General features: G+C 33.5%; 1 protein-coding gene across 7 annotated transcripts in view; it reads left to right on the plus strand.

Moving 5' to 3' along the window:
- ADGRG6 (adhesion G protein-coupled receptor G6) overlaps positions 1-21,157 on the plus strand; it is a 137,357-nt gene that overhangs the window by 79,288 nt on the left and 36,912 nt on the right. For 5 of the 7 annotated variants that reach the window (XM_055311103.1, XM_055311101.1, XM_055311100.1 and 2 more), the window contains exons 6-13: positions 1,984-2,067; positions 8,105-8,190; positions 10,852-10,904; positions 12,069-12,131; positions 15,570-15,712; positions 18,512-18,623; positions 19,725-19,789; positions 20,415-20,625. In XM_055311103.1, coding sequence (XP_055167078.1) covers positions 1,984-2,067; positions 8,105-8,190; positions 10,852-10,904; positions 12,069-12,131; positions 15,570-15,712; positions 18,512-18,623; positions 19,725-19,789; positions 20,415-20,625 — 817 coding nt within the window. The remainder of the gene's footprint in view (positions 1-1,983; positions 2,068-8,104; positions 8,191-10,851; positions 10,905-12,068; positions 12,132-15,569; positions 15,713-18,511; positions 18,624-19,724; positions 19,790-20,414; positions 20,626-21,157) is intronic. The other 2 variants (XM_055311104.1, XM_055311107.1) reach the window with 1 other exon arrangement.

Here is a 21,157-nt window from a genome sequence, read left to right on the forward strand (position 1 = left end):
AAAGGTCCAGTATAAATATAGTCATGCAATATTTTGAAAAAGCATTCATGTGTGAAAAACAAGGGGAAAATTAAGTTATTCAATTAAGCTGCATAAGGCAATTTATGGTACATAATGTAACTTAAGTATTAAGATAAAAATAGTTATATTTAAACTAATATTAGTGTAATTTTATTACTGTAATACACAATAACTATATTATGGCCAGTATTCCAATTATATATAATGTACTAAATAGTTGCATGCTAATAATATATAAAGTCATATAAGTTTTAAAATAATAACAAATATTTTGCTTTAATTTTATCATTGCTCCTCCTAATTACTTATGACCCATTTTCATCCATTTATTCTATTAAATATTTCTTTATGAAGTAACATGTTCTGTGTACCACATTAAGAATCATGACAATGCCTTTTGAAAAAGCTGAATCTCTTATTAAAAGGATCATATCCTGAGAGTGATGGGTTAAAAGTGCTTCTAAATAGATAGAAATCTAAGCTCTTTTCTGTGATTCCAGTATGGGAGTAGTCAGGGAGAAGAGATGTAGTTCGGCATTATGTTTGCTTCTTTTTTGAGATACTATTTCTTGTTGTTATTACTGATGAATGATCTATGAAAATAAAGTCATTACATAATTTCCACAAACTCACTATAGTTCTAAAATAGATAAATAAAATAGAAAGAAACCTTAATTTTGCCTAGCTCAAGATCTGAAGGGTTTTTTAAATTGTTTTTTTTTTTCTTTTAAGCTGAGGTACCTATAGTACTGATTCCTTGGGTCAAAGATCAGAGGCCCAGCATTCCCCCCCGCCTCCATGTCCTAAATGATCAAAAACATGTTTAAATTCATTGATGTATTTTTGCACTAAGATAAATATAATTGATCAGAATTTAAAAAAATAAAGACTTCAAAAAGGATCCCCATTTTTAAGAATTTTATATTACTTTAGAATTGAAAATTATTTTAGTTAAGGATGCATATTTTAATCAAAGAATTTTACTTCCAGAAGGTAATCATAATCATAATCGCTTAATCACTTAATACATAGTCGTGTAAATGTTTTAAATTTAGGTAAGTTGAAATATATAACAGATGATCATTGTACATATGAACAGTCATCTAATACAAACATACTCCTAAGAAAAACTAAAGGGAAATTGTGTGTATAGTTATTTTACTACCTATATAGTTCTTCCAGAATCCCTTAGAAAGATATTAAAGCATTACATAAAGGTTTAATCTTTGAAAGTTTTAATAGTATTAGAATCATATCTATAATGCCTTGAAAATGTCTCCCCTCTAAGGTTTGTCCTTATGAAATCCGTTTTATCCATCAACATTTAGTAGAGTTATTGGGATCTGTAGATGATTCTATACATTTATATTCTATATAAACATTTCATTCTCTTTTGTTTTTCTGTCATTTATCTTCTCAAGGAGAAATACATTTTCCTTTGAGACTTTACTTCTTTAGTCTCAGTAGAAGACTTCGTTTAGATAATTTTCAAACTGATAGGTGCAATACAGACTACCTTATGGAACCTTTCCTTTTTATAGACTTAGGAAATTGAGTTCTAGAAAGATTTAGTAATTTACTCTGTGGTCATCAGCCTGTTAAATGGCAGACATGGGTGTAGAATCTGAACATTCTTCCTTCTATTCTTTGGCATCAGCTCCAAACTCTTGTGCAAAGAGTATGCAAGACACTCTTGTCTAAACTCTTGTGCAAGAGTGTGCAAGACACTCTTTGGTGTCTTGTGTGACACCAAAGGCTGTATGAAGTGATTCTTAATGTGCCACATAGAAAACATTGCTTCATGTTATGCATTGTAACCCTAGAGTCTGTTTTGTATTTAGTAGCAAGAAATGGTTTCTATTCCTCCTCTATATATTTTCATTCATTAATTATAGATTGCTCATCCATATTAACTGTCATGTGGCCCTTGCAAAATTACATCTTTCTCATCTTTATTACCAGCTACTGTAGACTCTCCTAGTACTACACCACCCACTGTCACCACTAACATGCCTGTTACTAATAGAATCGATAAACAAAGGAATGGTAAGAAATCATTACCTTTTATATTTGTAGTATGTCTGATGTGATAAAATATTGTATTTTAAGAATGGGAATATCAAATGTTCAAACAAAATTTCTGTTATTGAAATAGGTACATTTGTATATTTGTAAGATTAGTAAAATAAATAAATATCACCTGACTCCCTTGAGTTCCTTTATCCTAATGACCAGTGGAATGAGTACATTTCCAGTACTACTCTTACACACTTTTACCTAAAATTGCTTTCAAAGGAAGCATTTAATTAAAAGGAATTAATTTGCTAGTGTCTAGTATCTGAAAAAAATATTCTTGTATTTTGTCAGATTTTCTCTGCAGGAAACTAGTTTTTTAAAGAATTTCATAATTTCAGGAAACAAAATTATGCTAGTATGCTAGTAATGTAATTTTTCCCTGAAGCCAACTTTATGCTTAAACGTTTTTGACATTTAGATCAATTTACATGGTAATACTTTGCTCTCTGTTTTTATTTGTTGAGAAATAATGGTTAGAATGTGTTTGCATATCAACTAAGTCAATTTTTGGCTGACAGAATTTCAATTTAAGTGCTAATACTTCCTGCCTTTTTTTCCATATATATATATATTTATATTTATATTATTTGTAATTTGCAAATACAGCAGTTATATGATATGAGAAATGAGCAGAGAAAATGCGAGGTAATGTGAGTTATTTAGTCTGCTACCTATATGGACTACATAGCCTTTTGGCAATTCAGAGTAAATGATTTAAGTCTCTCCTAGAAAAGAGAAATTCCAATCAGGTGACTGCACCATTGCCTAACAGACAGTAATATTCTCAAATATGAGCTATTTGAAACAAATGAATTTTCTCAATATTATTTAACTTGTGAGGCCAAAACATCTGTAATATATCACCAGGGGCCAAAACCCAGAGAAAAGAAACCCACATAGTTCATTTTTCCTTTGGCTCTGGGGGTTACACCAACTTCCTCTGTAAGGACATTTAAATTGGAAGTATGGAATATTTTACATGAAACATAGATATAAATTTCACTAGGATTATAAAGACATCGATTCAGGGAAGTGTTTATGGTTATTCTGGTAGTTACACCAAGGAGATTTATGATGGGGCAAACATTCCAGCAACCCCCAGGAAAGCAGCGACAGCTGAAGTTCCCAGCGCGTATTTCACATGGACTCCAGCCAGTAGATGGGAATATTATAATTCTAACTAAGTATTTCGCTCTTTGTATGGTCATACAAAGAGCCTCTGTGGCATTTTCCCTCCAGGACTGGCACATCCTCTACTGCCCAAGAACGTTTATGTGATGCTTCAGAGTCCTTGACTTGGTGGAGTGGAGCTGTATTCACTCAATCATGTCATTTCTGACATTCTTGAAGAAAGCCTTGTTCAGCCATCTCTGTCTGCGTCATAACCTTCATTGGAGTTTCAACAAAGCCAGCAAATGTTAGAATCAGTTAAAATGGTTTGACTTGACTACATGAAAGGAAAAAAATCTAATTTAGATGATTCTCGATAAAAATATAATCCTAGCATTAAAAATATTCAAAAGTCATCGTGTGGTGGAAATAGTCTCAAAATTGTGTATTCAAATCTGTGTACTGTCATAACAATTTTTACCATATCCTTGAACCACCTCTGCTATTGATTTAATAGTTTTTTTAATTGGCGCATATTTTTACTTAAATATTTGCATTTATATGGGAAAATTGATATCGCTATTGTAAAACCAGTACTGTTTGTTGTAAAACAGAAAAGTGAGAATACATATTATGAAAACAATGTTATTGAATTCTCCCTATATCCTATTGCTTTCTCATATATCTATGCCTGAAGTCTTCATTATCTTTTTAAAAAGGGAGAGTAACAAAGTGTAAGACTGTAATCTAATTAAATTTTTTTCTTTGATGTAGTCAAATTAGAAATAATTGGAAAGAGAATTACTCATTCACCTTGTGAATAAATGGGATTTAATGCTGTGTCCTGTACTCTCCAAATCATTTACATACTGTCAGCAATTCCAGATTTCCTTTTTTAAAAAAAACATTATTTATTCATGCACGGAGCCCCATGTGGGACTTGATCCTGGGATTCCAAGATCACACCCTGGGCCTAAGGCAGGCGCTAAACAGCTGAGCCACCCAGGGATCCCCCAAATATACTTTTCTTATTCTTCAGGAAACTGACACAGTAAACATTCTCAGGCTTATGATCTGTTGGAGAATCCTGTTTTTTATTCATTGTAAGAAAGATAGGCACAACTATCAAATTTGTCATCTAATTTATCCAGTCCTTTAAATTCTGGATTATCAAAGAGTTTTGCTGGGTCTGTCAGTGACGATATGCTGGTGTGGGGAGGGGCAGGGGTTGAGATTGTTTGATAATCAGACATTTCTTCCATGTATCAGGGAAATTTGTCTTCCTAGACTTTGTGAAGTGTTCCTGTTTCTCTATGAAAACTTCTTTTTGTTATCTTCAATAGGACCTATATTTGATACTTCAGATTGTACACTAGGAAAATCTTTAGGTTACTTTTCATAAAGAGATATTTCAGTATGTAATGGATAATCTAGGTATTCTCACCAATAACATTTGCGCCTTTTACATTACATTCTTAAAGAAAGCTCTTGGGCCAGTTATTTGCATAGCAAATGGTATCTTCTCTGCCTGAAGCATCGTTTCAGTGCCACTGAATATTAAATTTTGTGGGGTCATCACAAATAACCCAAGTAAGGAACTAACCCCCTTAGTCCTTATTTTTCTAAAAACCTAGCTTATAGGTATTAATTGCATCACTGTTTCTAATTTCTTAACATTTAACTACTCAAAGAAAAAGGTACTCTCTGGATATGTGTATCAATTGGACAATCAATCCAGCTTTATATGCCAGTTATCTAAGGAAATCATGTGTTTAGGAGAGCAGGACTCCACTTATAAATACTACTGTCATGTGGTAATTGCCTCATCAGTAGTTCAAAGAAATAATTTTGACTCCAAAATAATATGTGATTTATTTTCAACATCTGTCTTTTCAAATTAATATTTTAAAATCTACTTTTTGAAACCTGTATTTCCCCCTTGAGTATAGAATAAATAAGGAGTGTCATTTCTATATCTCCTAAGAAACCCTGAAAAGAATGTTAAGACAGTACAAAAAAATGATTAGTTGGAGAAAGACCCATAGACAGGAATACTGTTTTGACCCGGCATCTGTAATGGCAAGCAATGATTTGTACTTTGAGGTTCTGCATGGCTGCAAGAGTTATCTAATTGGAAAATGGATATACTCTTAAATACTTCTTTTTCCCCTCCCAAGAAATGTCTGTCACGAATTCTGCTGGCTTAGATATCATTATTAGGACAATAAAATAGCTTTTGAAGTCTCTGGAATATATGAAAATTTGTTATTAGCTTTTCTAAAATTGAGACACTGTGGGAGTTCTTACATCTGTAGAAGACCCCTTGGTAGGGCGGGGGGAGGGGAGCCTGAATCAATACGTTTTAATTATGTATCTTCTACAACAGTGATGCTTAAACCAATTATTTTCTTGCAATCCAAAACCCTTCCTACCAATTCTTTGGTTGACATTTTATCTCGCTTTGACAGTTCACCCCTGGACATTTCTTTCTTTCTTTCTTTCTTTCTTTTTTTTTTTTACCCCTGGACATTTCTTATGTTTAGTTATTGTCTACATTATTCATAAATTTTAAATAAGTATAACAAGTAGACTCTGCCGAGTATATAAATATCTCATTCCAAGGTTTTTGAAGAGAGACTAATTGAGCATGATATATAGCATGAGAGAATCTATAGCATGAGAAAACATATTTTATTTGCCATAAGCAATTTAACTTGAGGGAAAGTGCTATATTTATAAATTGATTTAGGCTGTCTCTGATATTGTATGTCTTTCTCACATATAAATAAGAGCAGATTGAAAAAATGGAGGCAGGAAATATTTAAAATTTAAAGAAGAATATCTTAAATATTTCCAGATCATTTCAGAAATGTCAGTGATTAAAAATAATGATTTTTAGTATTTTGCAATATTTTCCTGAGAAGGAAAGATTACTAATCTTAAACACATGCTTTAGGTCTCCATCTAGTGGTGGCTCTTCAGCTACTCTGCTGATACCAGTGAACATTTACAGAATATCCTTAGGGTCTTGGAATAATTCTTGGACCTCTGCACTTTGAATTTCTCCTGAGTCATTGGGCATGCCCATGATTTGATATGATGACATATAGAGTCTGAAAAGGGTTTTTAAATCTGAATTATTATCATTTGTTTTGAGTATATTGCTCTAAAAATTTAAATTCAGAATATTTTTAGAGGAACATAAAATCAACATTATTAAAATACCTAAGGAGCTTTAGAAGCTGAAATAACCTAGTCTGGATAAGTTAAACCCACTTGTCCTTGGGATTGTACCAATTTCATATATTATTATATTTGGGAGTGGCAAAATTTTTAGCAGAGATTCTGCTAAATCTCTTTTAGCAGAGAGTTAGCAGAGATTCTGACCCCATACGGGAAAAGCACTCCTTTAAAAGTAGTGGGACTGGAATTTACATTTTGGTAGATACAGGGGTTTCCAGAGGCAGAGTTTTGTATTTTTTCTACTGATTTTCTAACTTTTAAAATTAAATCTACTCCAAAACATTGTTTTGATTATATATTTCTACGTTTTCTGTGCTTCCTTTACTTAAGATTTACCAGATTATAAGCATGAAGAAAGTTGACTGACAACAATGGAGATTCAGGTTTTTTTCCTCTGTATAACCTACTATATTTTAAAATGATATTTTTCTTATTAGCTACTTATAGTAAGGTACCCTATAACACACACTTAGAGATATTTAGCAAACCCTGGCTGGTGACTTCAATTTGCATTTACAAAAAAAAAAAAAAAGCATCAGACTACTTTAAAGATTATCCCAAAAAGAAAGAAGCGGAACCTTCTTCTCACATAAGGTTTTCTTTTAAAAGCAATGTAGTCCAGTTAAAATTCTGTCTGCAAATATTCTCTCTTTTCCCCGTTTACTTTGATACAAGCAACTATATTTATGGAATTTTGATGAAAAATCTGGTAAATGATTTCGTAGAAGTAAATGCTGTATTGAGGAGGGGAAAGAGAAAAGGAAGACTAGGGGGTCGAGAGCACCAAACATGTTACGTTCCTGTTTGTTCTCTTTCAGGTTAGCTTCTCTCCATCATCCCACTCAAGTCTACATACTCCAAACTCTGTCATTCTTTATAATGTACAAAAAATGGTAATTTCTTCTTATAAGATATCAAATTGTACATGAACAAATTCAGACAGTAGATACCCAAAATATACAGAATTGAAGAAATGTGTAGGTGATAATTTAGGAGCAATGAATTGTTTATAAGAATAAACTAATTGATAACTCTTTCTCTTTTTTAATTTATATATTTTAAAATATTTTATTTATTAATTCATAAGAGACACAGAGAGAGAGAGGCAGAGATACAGGCAGAGGGAGAAAGCAGGCTCCTCGCAGGGAGCCCAATGTGGGATTTGATCCCAGGACTCCAGGATCATGCTCTGGGCCAAAGGCAGGTGCTGAGCCACCCAGGCTTCCTGATAACTCTTTCTAAGAAGTTACAAAGGTCAATGAGCAGCATAAAGTCAAAATATCTCAAATTTCCTGTAGAAAATTTCTGTAGAAAAATGTAGGTGTTTTATTTATTTTTTCATTTTTTTTTTTAAATTGAAGTGTAGTTGACACATGTTATGGTGTATAGCCTAATTATTTGACAGGTCTGTATGTTATACTGTGCTCACCACAAGTGTAGCTACCATCTGTCATCATACAAATGCTTATTGCAATACCATTGACTATATTCTCTGTACTGTACCTTTTATTACTGTGACTTATTCATTCCATCACTGGAAACCTGTATCTCCCACAGAAGGCATTTCTTTTAAATTGTGTGATTGTAAAGTTAAATTGATAATTATATGACTGTAAATATAATTAATGGACTAAATCCTATTTCCAATGGACAGATGGAATTGTCTATAGAATTTCCATAGTGATTCAAAATATCCTTCATCACCCTGAGGTCAAAGTACAGAGCAAGGTAGCAGAATGGGTAAGTGAACTTGTACAATTTCTTCTTTGATTTGACATCTTTAAGCTCTGGAAATCTGGAAAGGACTCTATTGTCTGGCTAACTGAATCCACAGATCACACTAAAACATAGACATTGTCCCTTATCTGTACTATGAATAGACCTAGAAGGGAGGTGTATGCTTATTCCTAAAAAGGGAGATGCATTTGAATCAAGGACAAGCCTGATAGACTATTAATGTCGAAAAGTACCACACAAACAGAAATATGTTTTCATAGGTCTCTTTATTTACGATTATATCCCTACATTTTCAGTAGAGTTTTAAAAAATAGATTATATATTTTTATTTAATTGTTTGAGTATTTGGTTCATAAACCAAAAAGCATAATAAAATATATCGTGAAAATATTTTACCCATCTTTGTAGCTCATCTCCTTGGAGACCAACCCATCTGCTTAGAAATCACTGTTAGTTTTTCTTGTTTGTTTTTTCCCCTTGAATTTCTTTGTTCATATAAAGGAAAACAAGACAATAGATTCTTATTTTTCCTCCTTTTTACACTAAAAACATATTTTGCATACCATTCTACATTGTACTTATTTTTGTTATTACCAGATTTGCATCATAAGTATGCAGAGACCTTCCTTTTTGTTTTTCTTTTTCTTTTTTTAACACTGTGATATATTCCATTATGCGGCTATCTAGTCATTAATTTAGCAAGTCTTCTGTTGATGGAGATTTCTGATATACTAATTTATTTAATCAGTATTCTATTAATGAAATTTTTGTAATTTCCAGTTAAAACAAAAAAATTCAGCATTTTATTTTCTTGTCCTTACGGATACCACCTATGTTTTTTTTTCTTGTTTCCATAACAAAAATTTTATTTTCCATAGGTTTCTATTTCTTTCAATTTTATTTTCTGTCTGCAGCATACTGTGGGACTTTGTACTGCTTTTTATATATACACTATATTACAATTCAGACATTGTGAATAAAGTCACTCAAGTATACATTTTGAGAAAGATGGGTTTCTTGTGCAGCAGGTGTCTAGTAAAACATGTCCTTGGTAGCAAAACAAAGTTAAATCCTACATTGAGAGGTAATGGTGACTATCTATCTACCTACCTACCTACCCATCTTTGAAGAATAACTTGATATGACAATACAGTCTTATTTTGAAGGGTCTATAGTAAGAAAAGTCTTACTTTGAATACATGTTAAAAATAAATTGACCACAGGAAATTAAGAGTATGTAAATAACAATTCTATTATAAAATTGAGTGGAGGAGTGATCTTCTCTAATAAAAGTCAATGAAAAATGCTGCTGTTGACTTTTTGGACTGATGCATTAGAGTCAGTAAGTAATTCAAACACTGGGAGGTATGTTTCATTTCCAAATGGAGAGCAGCTTTATAGAAAGAGCATATTCTTCATCCCATTTTCTTTCAAGCGTTCTTCTTTTTGTTTTGTTTAAAGCCAGAATGATTTCAAAAGATAAAATTCTTTATATTCATTCTCAAATAAGCCACTGCTAATGTTATTCTGGAAGATTAACATTCACTGGAGAGTCTATGCTGTAGGCAGTGTATAATTTTACATTTATCTTTATTACATGCATAGTTTTCAACATAACTTCATTCTCATTTGAAGCTAAACTTTACTGGACCCTTTTCATTTAAGATGCAAGATACCAAAGCAGATGCTTGATTATAGAGAAAGCATAATTGGTGTCCCTGATTCATATTATTGCTGTTTACAATTTTAAAATAATTTAATACTTTTTGCCAGCACTTCAGAGATTTCACATTCAATTTTAGGAATGTTTGCGAGGAAGGCTAATTGTGTGTATGAAATAAGTCCTAAAACACCCTTCAGATCATACAGAAATAGGAAGATTTCATATCAGTAACGAAATCCCATTTGTAATTGTATTGGACAAGGCATCATGGGAAGGTGGTTATTTATATCAAGGGAATCCATAATCCATTACTTCTTTAAAATGTCTGGCACTAAGACCCATAATTCTGTTAAATAGCCACATAATAATTAACATAGTTCCCAATAACGTTAACTCATTTTGTTTTTTTTTAAATGTTTGTATTGTTAATTTGTAATTTTTCTCACCAATATCCTTATGAGATGATGCTTACTAGAAAAACATGTGTATTGTACCACAGTGTTTGTTGAATGAAAAATATGGAATGTGTTTATTGTGCTAATCCTCCTATGTACCCTCTTACAGCTGTGTAGCCCTCAGTATTATGGCTAAGTCAAAGAACCACAATGGAGGGACCCATTATAATATGGACTAGAGGGGAAAGTATAGTGTTTCCAGACAAACAGTCTTGGGTTCCAGTCTGGGATCGGCTACGTCTTAGTTGGGGACATTGGGCAAGCTATTGCCTTCTCCATGAAGCTCAATTTCTTCATATATCAGGGTGGGGGAGCAGATAATACCTATCTCGTTAGTTGTTCTGAGATTGAAGAAACAACCTTTGTGAAGTTCTTGGCATATAATGATGCAGTGACTCTTATCTTTACCTTTCTTTCACTCCTCTGGCTCTCTGGGATTTTCCCAGGGTCTTATTCCAATAACAACTTACGGGAGGGAAAAAACTAGATTCAGATATTTTTTGGAAAGTATTATCAAAACTCACCCTTTTCCATTGTATTTTTCAGCTCAATTCAACCTTCCAAAACTGGAACTACACTGTTTATGTGGTTAATATCAGGTAAATGACAGAGTGAATGACTTGAGAAGTAAAAAGTAGTGTCTCATTTAATGCTACTCTTCATCTCTGTGATTATACCCCACATACCTGATACAAATACACACATACACAATATTCATAGTCTTTCTAAAACAACTCTATGTCATTTCTCTGCACAAAAATCTTCAAAGCTCAGCAATTGGTTTTAATTTTTATCATGGATCCCAATCTTTAAAAAATATTAGTGTATGTTCCCAAAATATATTTGTGATTTTAAATAAATTTGTGTATGTGTATTACTTAACCAGTATATGTTATAAATATATCACAAATTAAAAGAAGACAATCATATATATATGGAAGTTCTGTTAGTTTCATCTCATGCCCCAGTGAACCATCGATATAGCACCCCAGTTTGGAGACTGTTTTTCTACAAAATAAGACATCTACAATCTGTACCTAGCTTTTCAAAAATATCTTTTACTATTCTATTTGAATATTTTAACTGCCTAGCCAATAGTATATCATCCACATACCCTCCTCTGTGCCTTGTTTTCACAGTTTTAAATTAGTTTTCAAAAGTGTATTTCACTAACCCTAAATATATATCCTGTGGACCCAAGAGACGTTATGAGTTAACACAGAAAGAAGAATCACAGGTTGAATTCGCTCAAGAAGTACATTCTTTTTTTTTTTAAGATTTATTTATTTATTTATGATAGAGAGAGAGAGAGAGAGAAAGAGAGAGAGAGAGGCAGAGACACAGGAGGAGGGAGAAGCAGGCTCCATGCCGGGAGCCCGACGCAGGACTCGATCCCGGGACTCCAGGATCGCGCCCCGAGCCAAAGGCAGGCGCCAAACCGCTGAGCCACCCAGGGATCCCCCCAAGAAGTACATTCTTAAACTGAAACAGATTTCCATATATCTGAATATCTCAGATTATTTAGTATAACAAACATGGATTGTGAATCTTGAAAAGAAAGGAAGGGTGCACAGCTACCAAGCTTATTTGACAATGGAGTCATTTGGTTTTGAGCATATAAAAAGAACTGGAACCTCAGGACACACATTTGGAAATACTGGTTTAGGATGTTCACTTTGCCTCTTTCTTTTACCTCCTCAAATTTTGTTGTTGATGATGTGGCAGATGAGGTTGATAATGAATACACATATCTGTATTTATAGTTTTCATCTGAGCATGGGAGAAGACAAGATTAAAGTCAAGAGAAGCATTGTGAATGATCAAAGGTAACGCTGACAAAGTCTTACAGAAATTGTAACATCCTTTCTCTAGCTCTCTGTTTTGACCGGTAGAGAAATGAAAATAGGGAGATAGGAGAGAGATATTTTAATTAGGTAGCAGTTTTAAGTTATTTCTATAGCACTAGCACACTAGTTTTTTTTCTTGTAGTTAAAACCATCAAATAGACTGGATGGAGACATACATATGAAGAAAAAATAATTCAGAAGTAGAACATTTTAAATGTATGAGTTCTTATTTTAGTATTTATAGTTTATTTATGATAATCCATTACCTCTTAATTGAAATTTCAAAAAGAGCATTAAAGGGAAAAAAAGATAGTTATAACTTTAAGTAAGTACTTATATATAGAAGCATCTAATAATATGGGTAACAGCTAATTTTTGGAAGTCCCCATTTTAAAATTTATATCAGGACCATGACTTATGCAGGCAGGTAATTTAACAGATCTATCCACCATATAGAATCAGTTGGCACATAAAGGCCAGCTGTTCAGAATGCTGTATAATTATAATTGTTTAAAAACAATTTAAACTCCCAAACGAAATAAATTTAGTTGTGTTCAAGTAGTCTATCACATTTCCAAAGGAGAGAAAAAAAAAGTTGAATAGTAAATGTTCATGTCAGTCTTGCTTAATTTCTTTTTTTTTTTTAGTCTTGCTTAATTTCAATTGACTAAATAGATTTTACAGATTTACAGCCATGATGATGGAATATACTTCTTTTCAGATGATATATTCTTATTAGGAGAAAATAAAAATAGAATTTTTTAAATAAATTTATTTTTTATTGGTGTTCAATTTGCCAACATATAGAATAACACCCAGTGCTCATCCCATCAAGGGCCCCCCTCAGTGCCTGTCACCCAGTCATCCCCAACCCCCACCCATCTCCCCTTCTACCACCCCTAGTTCGTTTCCCAGAGTTAGGACTCCCTCATGTTCTGTCTCCCTTTCTGATATTTCCCACTTATTTTTTCTCCTTTCCCCTTTATTCCCTTTCACTATTAAAAATAGAATTTTATATGAGAGTTGGCCAGAGAGTTTTTTCTTTTTTTTTTCTTTTTCTGTTTAATATTAGAGAAACAGATGTGTTTAAGTTATAATTGAAACTTTTCTAATATATATTCAACAGACTGTCTTGGACCATCTGATCAGGGAAATTTGTTTTTATCTTCATTATTCCTTGTCCTTTGTGATCTGAAGAATAGAATGATTATTTTAATACTATATTCCTGATGGTGATTGGTCACCTGTCACCTGAAGGCCACCTGGTCACCTGAAGGTGATCTAGCCTTTACTGCTAGATCATATTGATTCTTTGCCACACATTTTGTCTAACAATTGGGGCAGACCTAGTTTGGGGTGTCACCAATGCTATATCCTCCTCAGGAAGTCAATATTGTCCTTTTAGTGCACCTACTGTGACTCTTTTACTACCCAGTAACACTAAAGTCCGCCATCATTAGTAGATGTCAGTACCTCAGAAACTCTTGCTTAAAAAAACATTTAAATTCATGGAATCTCAGTTTTCTATCTGTCAAACCAATAAGTAACTTCACAGAAAATTATAGGGAAAGGGAACCAAGGCCATGTATATGAGAAAGTACAGACGTTTAGTTTTTCTTTGGTATAAATCTTTGTTTTAAAAATTTTTTTAACTGCTTAAAAGCCTGTTTTAAAATTTTTTAATCATTTCAAAATTGTTTTAAAATGTATTCTTAAAAATGTATTCTTATAGTAGTCTTTTTCTCCCTCTCTTTTTTCTAATATCTATGGCTCTGATACTCATTGATGAATCTTTATAGTCGCTCATAGTTTTTCTCTCAAAAACCATGACTACTAGTTTTACACACAGACTTTTTCTTTCAGTTTGGTTGTAACACTTAACATAGACCATAACCTCAGATAATGCTATCATCTTCTATTGCCTAGACAGATAGGAAACCAAAGCCACAGAAATGGGTTTATTCAAATAAAGGATGATTGATGGTAACAGCTGATGAAACTTTGTGAAACCATAAACTAGTTTCAGTTTTCAGGACAAGAGAGGAAAATACAGAGATAAGACCTGTGAAAATGCATGACCATTCTTGAATTGCTGAATTTGGGTATTCAGTATTATCACAATACATTGTACTCATTGTGTTCTCAATATTAAAGAGAAGTAAAAGGTCATGTTCCCAACACTAAGTTCTCAGTAACTGGCGTAGCAAAGCTTATCTTCCAACAATAATTTAATCAAAGGATACTTTCCCTAGGGCATTTACAAAATTGGGAAATTATCACAGCTCACCATTATATTTACATCTATGTCTCACTCAACTGAAAGTATGATTTATATGTGAACCCTGAGTAGATCATTTTTGAGATAGCTTTTCAGACTGAATTATGAGAACAGCTCAACACTTTAAGATTAGCACAGATATTCAGAAGAAAAAAAAATGGGAGCTCTTCTTTAATTTTACCTAACCTTGAATAACCTTGAATAGCATAGGTTTCATTTTGTCTTTCTTCTTTTAGCACCACAAATATATCAATAGTCTATTTCATTTTTGTTAATACCTACATAACTTTATAAACAAAATATGCTATTCCTCTCTACTGGCAATACTTATTTCAAAAGCAGCACTACTACCTTGATTTTGGCAAATTTTGATTTCTACTCTTTAGTATAGCTATGATTACAGTGAAATAGAAAATTGTATTATTTCAAAATGTAGAATGAAAAAAAAAATTTTTAGAATGAAAAATTTTGATGGGGCTTTTAGGGTACATCTCTGCTTCTCATAGAAATATTTTCTTTTTAAAGACATTCAGGGGAAGACAGTCTGTAAACTTCTGTAATATCCCCTCCAATCACCATGTATATTTTAGAGTATTTATTTTGTACCTTTTCACCATACAGCATACTTGCAAATGCTTCCAGGAGATAGAAAATCATTATCACAATTCTGGAGATATTTGTAACACATTTGTAGACAATAACACCCTTAATAATTTTAAAGTCAAATGATTAGTTTAGTCAGATTTGTTGGAATTTAATTTTTCTAAAAAAAATTTTCTTTTGGCTACAAAGAAACAATGAGGAATTAACTATTAAAGTATGGCCCTTTCTTGCCTATATACTATATATAAGTATTACTTAACATATTCCTTAAAAGATATGAGGCGATATGATATGATAGAATTATACATGTGATATCCTATATAAGCTATTCATACTGAGATATTTTTAACATTACAATTTGTGCAGTGACAGGAGTCTTTGAGTGCCTTGACCTATTACTCCAGTCTCAATGTTTCATGGTCGGTCGTCCCTCTTACTACCATATCCAAGTGTACTGTTTTTCCACCAAAAAAAAAAAAAAAAAATCAACCACCCAGTCAGCAGTTCTAACAATTATATCTGAAATGCTTTTCTAGGTTGGTGATTTGGGCCCTTCTAGTTTACAATGCTACCAACAATCCCAATTTAGAAGGAAAAGACATTCAACAGAAGCTCTTAAAAAATAATGAATCCCTGGATGAGGGCCTGAGGCTGTATGCAGTGAGTGTGAAACAACTGGGTAAGTGCATTCAATTTTTTATATGTATTTAATATAACCATTCAGGTTTAATTGAAGCAGCAACAACAGTATTTTTCCTGTTTGTATTGTTTGCTTATTTAAAACTATTTTTTTCTGATGATGAAATTCATCATATTGGTGGCATAGTAACAAAGGGGTGATGTGGGTAATATAAAAGATATCAACACTTATGAATCTAAGGGAATCAAAGAGGCAGAAGAGAATTTATACTTGATTTTGGGGACATATTCTAGAAATACTAAGAATTTGAGCAAAGTGCCAAGACAGTCTTAACCAGAATTGGCTTCAACTTCAGAAATAAAGCGTGGATATATGTATGTATGGAAACTCTAATGAGGTAAATCTTAGAAAAGGCAATTTCTTATTAGAAAACATCTCCTTCTCTTATGTTTTCTATCTTTATTAATGATATCAGTGTCTTCAGAGGAATAGGACAGAAATCTGGGAATTATCCAGGATTGAGAGTTAGTTCTTACGTAGACACCATTCATATCCTGAACTCCATCCACACACATGGTACTGCTTGTACCACCTCAGACTATGCTGTGTTCCCTTCTGCTTCTCTGTCTTGCCCACACTGCTCTTCTGGACTTTCACCATTCACCTGCTTATCACATCATTGTTTTAAAGATAGCCCAAAGTCATCTTTTCTGTGATGTGTTCTATGACATCATCATGTATCAATAAGAGTCATTGCCTTTGAGCCTCTACTTCATGCTGTCCTGATACCTAGAGCACTGTACAAATTAGAAGACCATAGTATTAGACTGGACGTTCTTATGGATATTATCTTTAAACAGAAATCTTCTCTGACTTGAGAACACCTGTTAGTTTCTTTTAACACCCTTGCTTCCTACCTTCCCTAGCATCCAGCACATTCCCTAGCACTTAAATACTTGAAAAAATAAGTGAATGAGATTCGATGGAAATATTTTGGAAAAGTTAATGATCACAAATATGGACAACAAAAAGTGAAGTTATTCTAATGTTACATGATTATAACTATTGATTAAGCATATTAATAGAGATCAAGAGAAAACTTTGACATTTTCCTTATGCACACTCAGGAGGCTAATGTGAGAGAAGCAAGTATTCCTCAGTCTCTAAGATGCTGATTCCAACTGAGGCCAGAATCCTGGTGTAATAAAGAAGCAGGCATCCCTGCTTCTATGAGAAACTACCCATATGTAATGTGTCCACATACACAACTACAGAGAACTCATAGAGGTGGCGAAATACGAATCATTGCTGTCTTCACTATCATGAACAGTTTCTGAGCCTCTGTGAGAAAGTGCTTGCTTATTAACAAATGGCATTTCTTTTTTTTTAAATAAAGATTTTATTTATTTACCCACAAGAGACACACAGAGAGAGAGAGAGGCAGAGGGAGAAGTAGTCTCCATGCAGGGAGCCTGACACAGGACTCGATCCCAGGTCTCCAGGATCACCCCGCAGGTTGAAGGCAGCACTAAACCTCTGAGCCACCCGGGCTGCCCAACAAATGGCATTTCTTGAGGCTTGGGAGAGTCTGCATGCTTCCTGTCACAAAAAAATGTCTCCGCGAGGAGGTAGCTTGACGAATGGTAGGTTAGATGTAACAGGGAAGCTTTGTGAGGGCCGGCTGGCCTCATCTCTGTCCTAGGAGCCTGCAGAATCCCAGAAAACTCACTTGCAGACCTAAACATATAATTTATACTACTTAATTTAGGTTCTATAATTTATTGTTTTTCTGCAGGTATGCCTATGAGGAAAAGTTTATAGCAATTGAAAATATTAAGGCCAAATCCTGATAATGTTAAGACTCAGAATGTAGTTGGGAAAGTTCTTTAAATGTTCAACTGGTGACTGTAATACCAGTTCCCAATAGTCTGCTATAACTTGCTATTCCTCAGTCCAGGAATAATACAATTTTGTTGTCATTAATATATTGCTTTTATTTGGATATTTTTAAAATTGTGGAATCTGAGTTATTTATGTCATGACACTTGCCTAGAGAGTTTTCCAACAACAGATGGGATGATTTGAGGGTGAAGGCATGTGTGAGAGACATGTGATGCTGGTTCATGGGTCTCCTTTTGCCATTCCCCCAGCAAACTTCCAGGCAGAAGATGCTTTCAGAACAGGTGGAAATTTTTCCATAAAATATGCTTGCAACTCAATGACAACAGGATTGATGTATTATTTTATAATAATAATTTAGGCTTTCCTTTTTGGAAAAAGATCATATTACATTTTGAATTTTGAAATTTTTCCATAAAATATGCTTGCACATTTTGAATTTTGAAATTTTTCCATAAAATATGCTTGCAACATTTTGAATTTTGAAATTTTTCCATAAAATAATGCTTGCAACTCAATGACAACAGGATTGATGTATTATTTTATAATAATAATTTAGGCTTTCCTTTTTGGAAAAATATCATATTACAGTTTGAATTTTTCAAGATCATCATTGTATGTAGTGTTTATTTTTTGAATAAACCTTTATTTTACTAATTTTAGCTGCTAATGATTTATGTTAGAATAATGATATATGTTTCATAATGATACTCCCATAAATATGACTTTGATTTGGATAATTTTTATATCTGAAATGTACTTAAATGCTTATTTTTCCTAATTTCTAAATGTTTACCAATTCTGAACATAAAACAACTAGTATCTTAGTATTACATGAAATAAATACCTGAGTACCAACATTGTCATTTTGCTCCCTCTTTCACTTCTAACTTCAAAGAATAGATTAACATTTCCATGTCGGTTCTTACTTCCACATAGGTTTATGTCCTGCTGATGAGGATCCCAAAGGCTATCATTGGCCACTCATCCCACCTTCTGTATTCAACCTTCCCTGTCCAGGAAAGCAGGGCTTTTATGCTTCACGGACATGGTAACGCTTTTATTGAATCTTGCCAGTAAAGCTCCACATTATCTACCTTCCTGGGTTACACAGGCTGCACAGTAGTTCCCACCAATTGTATAGTAGTTCCCACCAATTGTATATTGATTGGAAAGTCTGTGAATACTTAAATCATAGACTTCATGGAGGGTAAAAGATAAGGCAGGTAGGGTACCAAGAAAACCCTTTTTACTCCAAGCACCATGCTATTTTAGCCTTCTACAAAGAAAGAGGAAGAAGTCTGGAAACCACAGGGTGGGTCTAGAGCAGAGCACTTTGTATAAGGATGAACGAACTAACTCACAGCTTTGTAACATGCATCAGAAATTCCAAAACTTTTGAACAATTTGGAGTGGTTATTGTTGGAATGGGAAGAGGCAGAAAAAGAGGGAATAAATTCAGAATCCATGTTAGGGCAGACTGCTAATGGAGACTGTCAGGGTGTAGATTTTCCATGTGTTTACCTCAGAGACAGGTTGATTGCAGAGGATTCACTGCTTAGCAAGTGAGACCCAGCTCTTCACTCTCTACCTCACCCCCTGTTAGAGTTTTCTCATGGGGGTGGTGAGATCAGAAATGGAAACTGCCAGAACTTTGCACATTCTGCTGTGTTTGACATATGGTAGGGAGTAAAGAAGGGAGAGTTACTGACCGTAGTTTGAAACAAGGCTCTACCTCTTCCTAGCTGTGAGACTTTGGAATATTCTTTGATTTCTCAAAGTCTTTTTTCCTCACCTTTGAAGTGTGTATTGTGATCTGCTTTACAGTTATATGAGATTAAAATCAGATTTTATCAAAGTTCTTAAAGAGATATTTGATCCATGTTACTGAACACTTTAACCTTAGTAACCTGATACATCCTAGCTGAGGACACATGCTATTGCTGGTATAGTATTATGTTTCCAGGATGCATGGCACCTGATTTTTTTCCGATAAGAATTCTTAGTAGGAGTTTTATTTCAATATACTACAATTTTATTTTCAAAAGAAATTTACCTAGATATCAAGGCAAATTCTCAAACATATTAACTAATTTGTCAGTTATACTGTCATTTATGCCAAATATTTGAAATACCTTGTTTTGTTCCGTAGTTATCGTGACCCTGCCAACACATCTTTGGCCTACTGGGGGCCTCCTGATATCTCCAACTGTTCAAGTGAGTGAGCAATTTTTCTTCAATTCTCACAGGCAAAGTGAAATGACTTCATAGTTTTCATCCTCTTGAGATCTATTCTTCTGCCATACGATAGCCATTGTAATATTAAAAGCTAAGCAAGTGATTGTTTTACATAAGGTAGAAAATTCTTTTTTTCCCAATTCTAACTTTCTTGTATATTCTGTTGGAAATTAAAAACAGACAATTTTAGAGAAGACGTAATATATAAATAAATATGTATAAATTAATATTAATATTATGTTATTTATTCATTTGAGAGAGAGAGAACAGGAGCCAGGAAGAGGGGCAGAGAAAGAAGCAGATGCCCCCTGCTAAGCAGGGAGACAGCTATGGGGCTTGATCCCAGAACCCAGGGATCATGACCTGAGCCGAAGGCAAATGCTTAACCGACTGAGTCACCCAGGCGCCCCTAGTTGTGTATTATTTTTAAAAAGCAGATACACACTTATTTTTTGTGATTCTGGGGACATTTCTCTTAGAACTATATATGATTATTGGTCACTCCAAAGTTGGGACTATGAAGTGGAAATATTATAGTATGTTTTGGATTCCTGAACTATTCAAAATTTTGTGTGTTCTTTTTTTTGTCTTTTTTTTTTTTTAGGGGAAGCAAATGAAGTGGCCAACCAGATTTTAAATTTAACTGGTGATGGGCAAACCTTAAACTCAGCCAATATTACCAGCATTGTAGAGCAGGTGAAAAGGATTGTGAATAAAGAAGAAAATATTGATATAATGCTTGGTTCAACTTTAATGACTATATTTTCCAATATCTTAACCAGTCCGGACAGTGACTTGCTTGAGTCTTCTTCTGAGTGAGTATTTTTTTCTTCTGGAGAGTAAAATTTATTTGGATACATGTTATGTAATTTCTATTATCTGAACGCATGGTGGGCAGCTTTCATCATTTAAATATCCAGAAGATCTCTGAATATTTCCCAATATCATTCACAAAGTGAACTTCAAAGTTGTCTGTTTTCTTTCTTGAGAAAAATAATTTACAAAATGATTAGGATTGTCCATCTGGCAAGATACATAAATAGCCCCAGAAAAACATAATCAGTATGTCATTTCTCATCTGAAAAAATGTTAATTGGAATTAATTCACAAGATAAGCTACTATATATATTAGCATAGGATACTTTGCTGGCAGAGGAGACACTTAGCAAATGTTCAGCTCACATCTTTTAGCACAACTTTGTCACTGTAAGTTCTGTCCTATGGACTGTGACACAGATATGCCACAGCTGTGTGATCCTTATACTTCAGGAATGAAAATGTCCAGGGTAGGTGAAATGTACCTGTTTTTACACAATTAGTTTGCATCCAGTTATTTCATTTAATATG

Source organism: Nyctereutes procyonoides, unplaced genomic scaffold, assembly GCF_905146905.1.
Source record: "Nyctereutes procyonoides isolate TBG_1078 unplaced genomic scaffold, NYPRO_anot_genome, whole genome shotgun sequence".
NCBI classification, from domain to species: domain Eukaryota; kingdom Metazoa; phylum Chordata; class Mammalia; order Carnivora; family Canidae; genus Nyctereutes; species Nyctereutes procyonoides.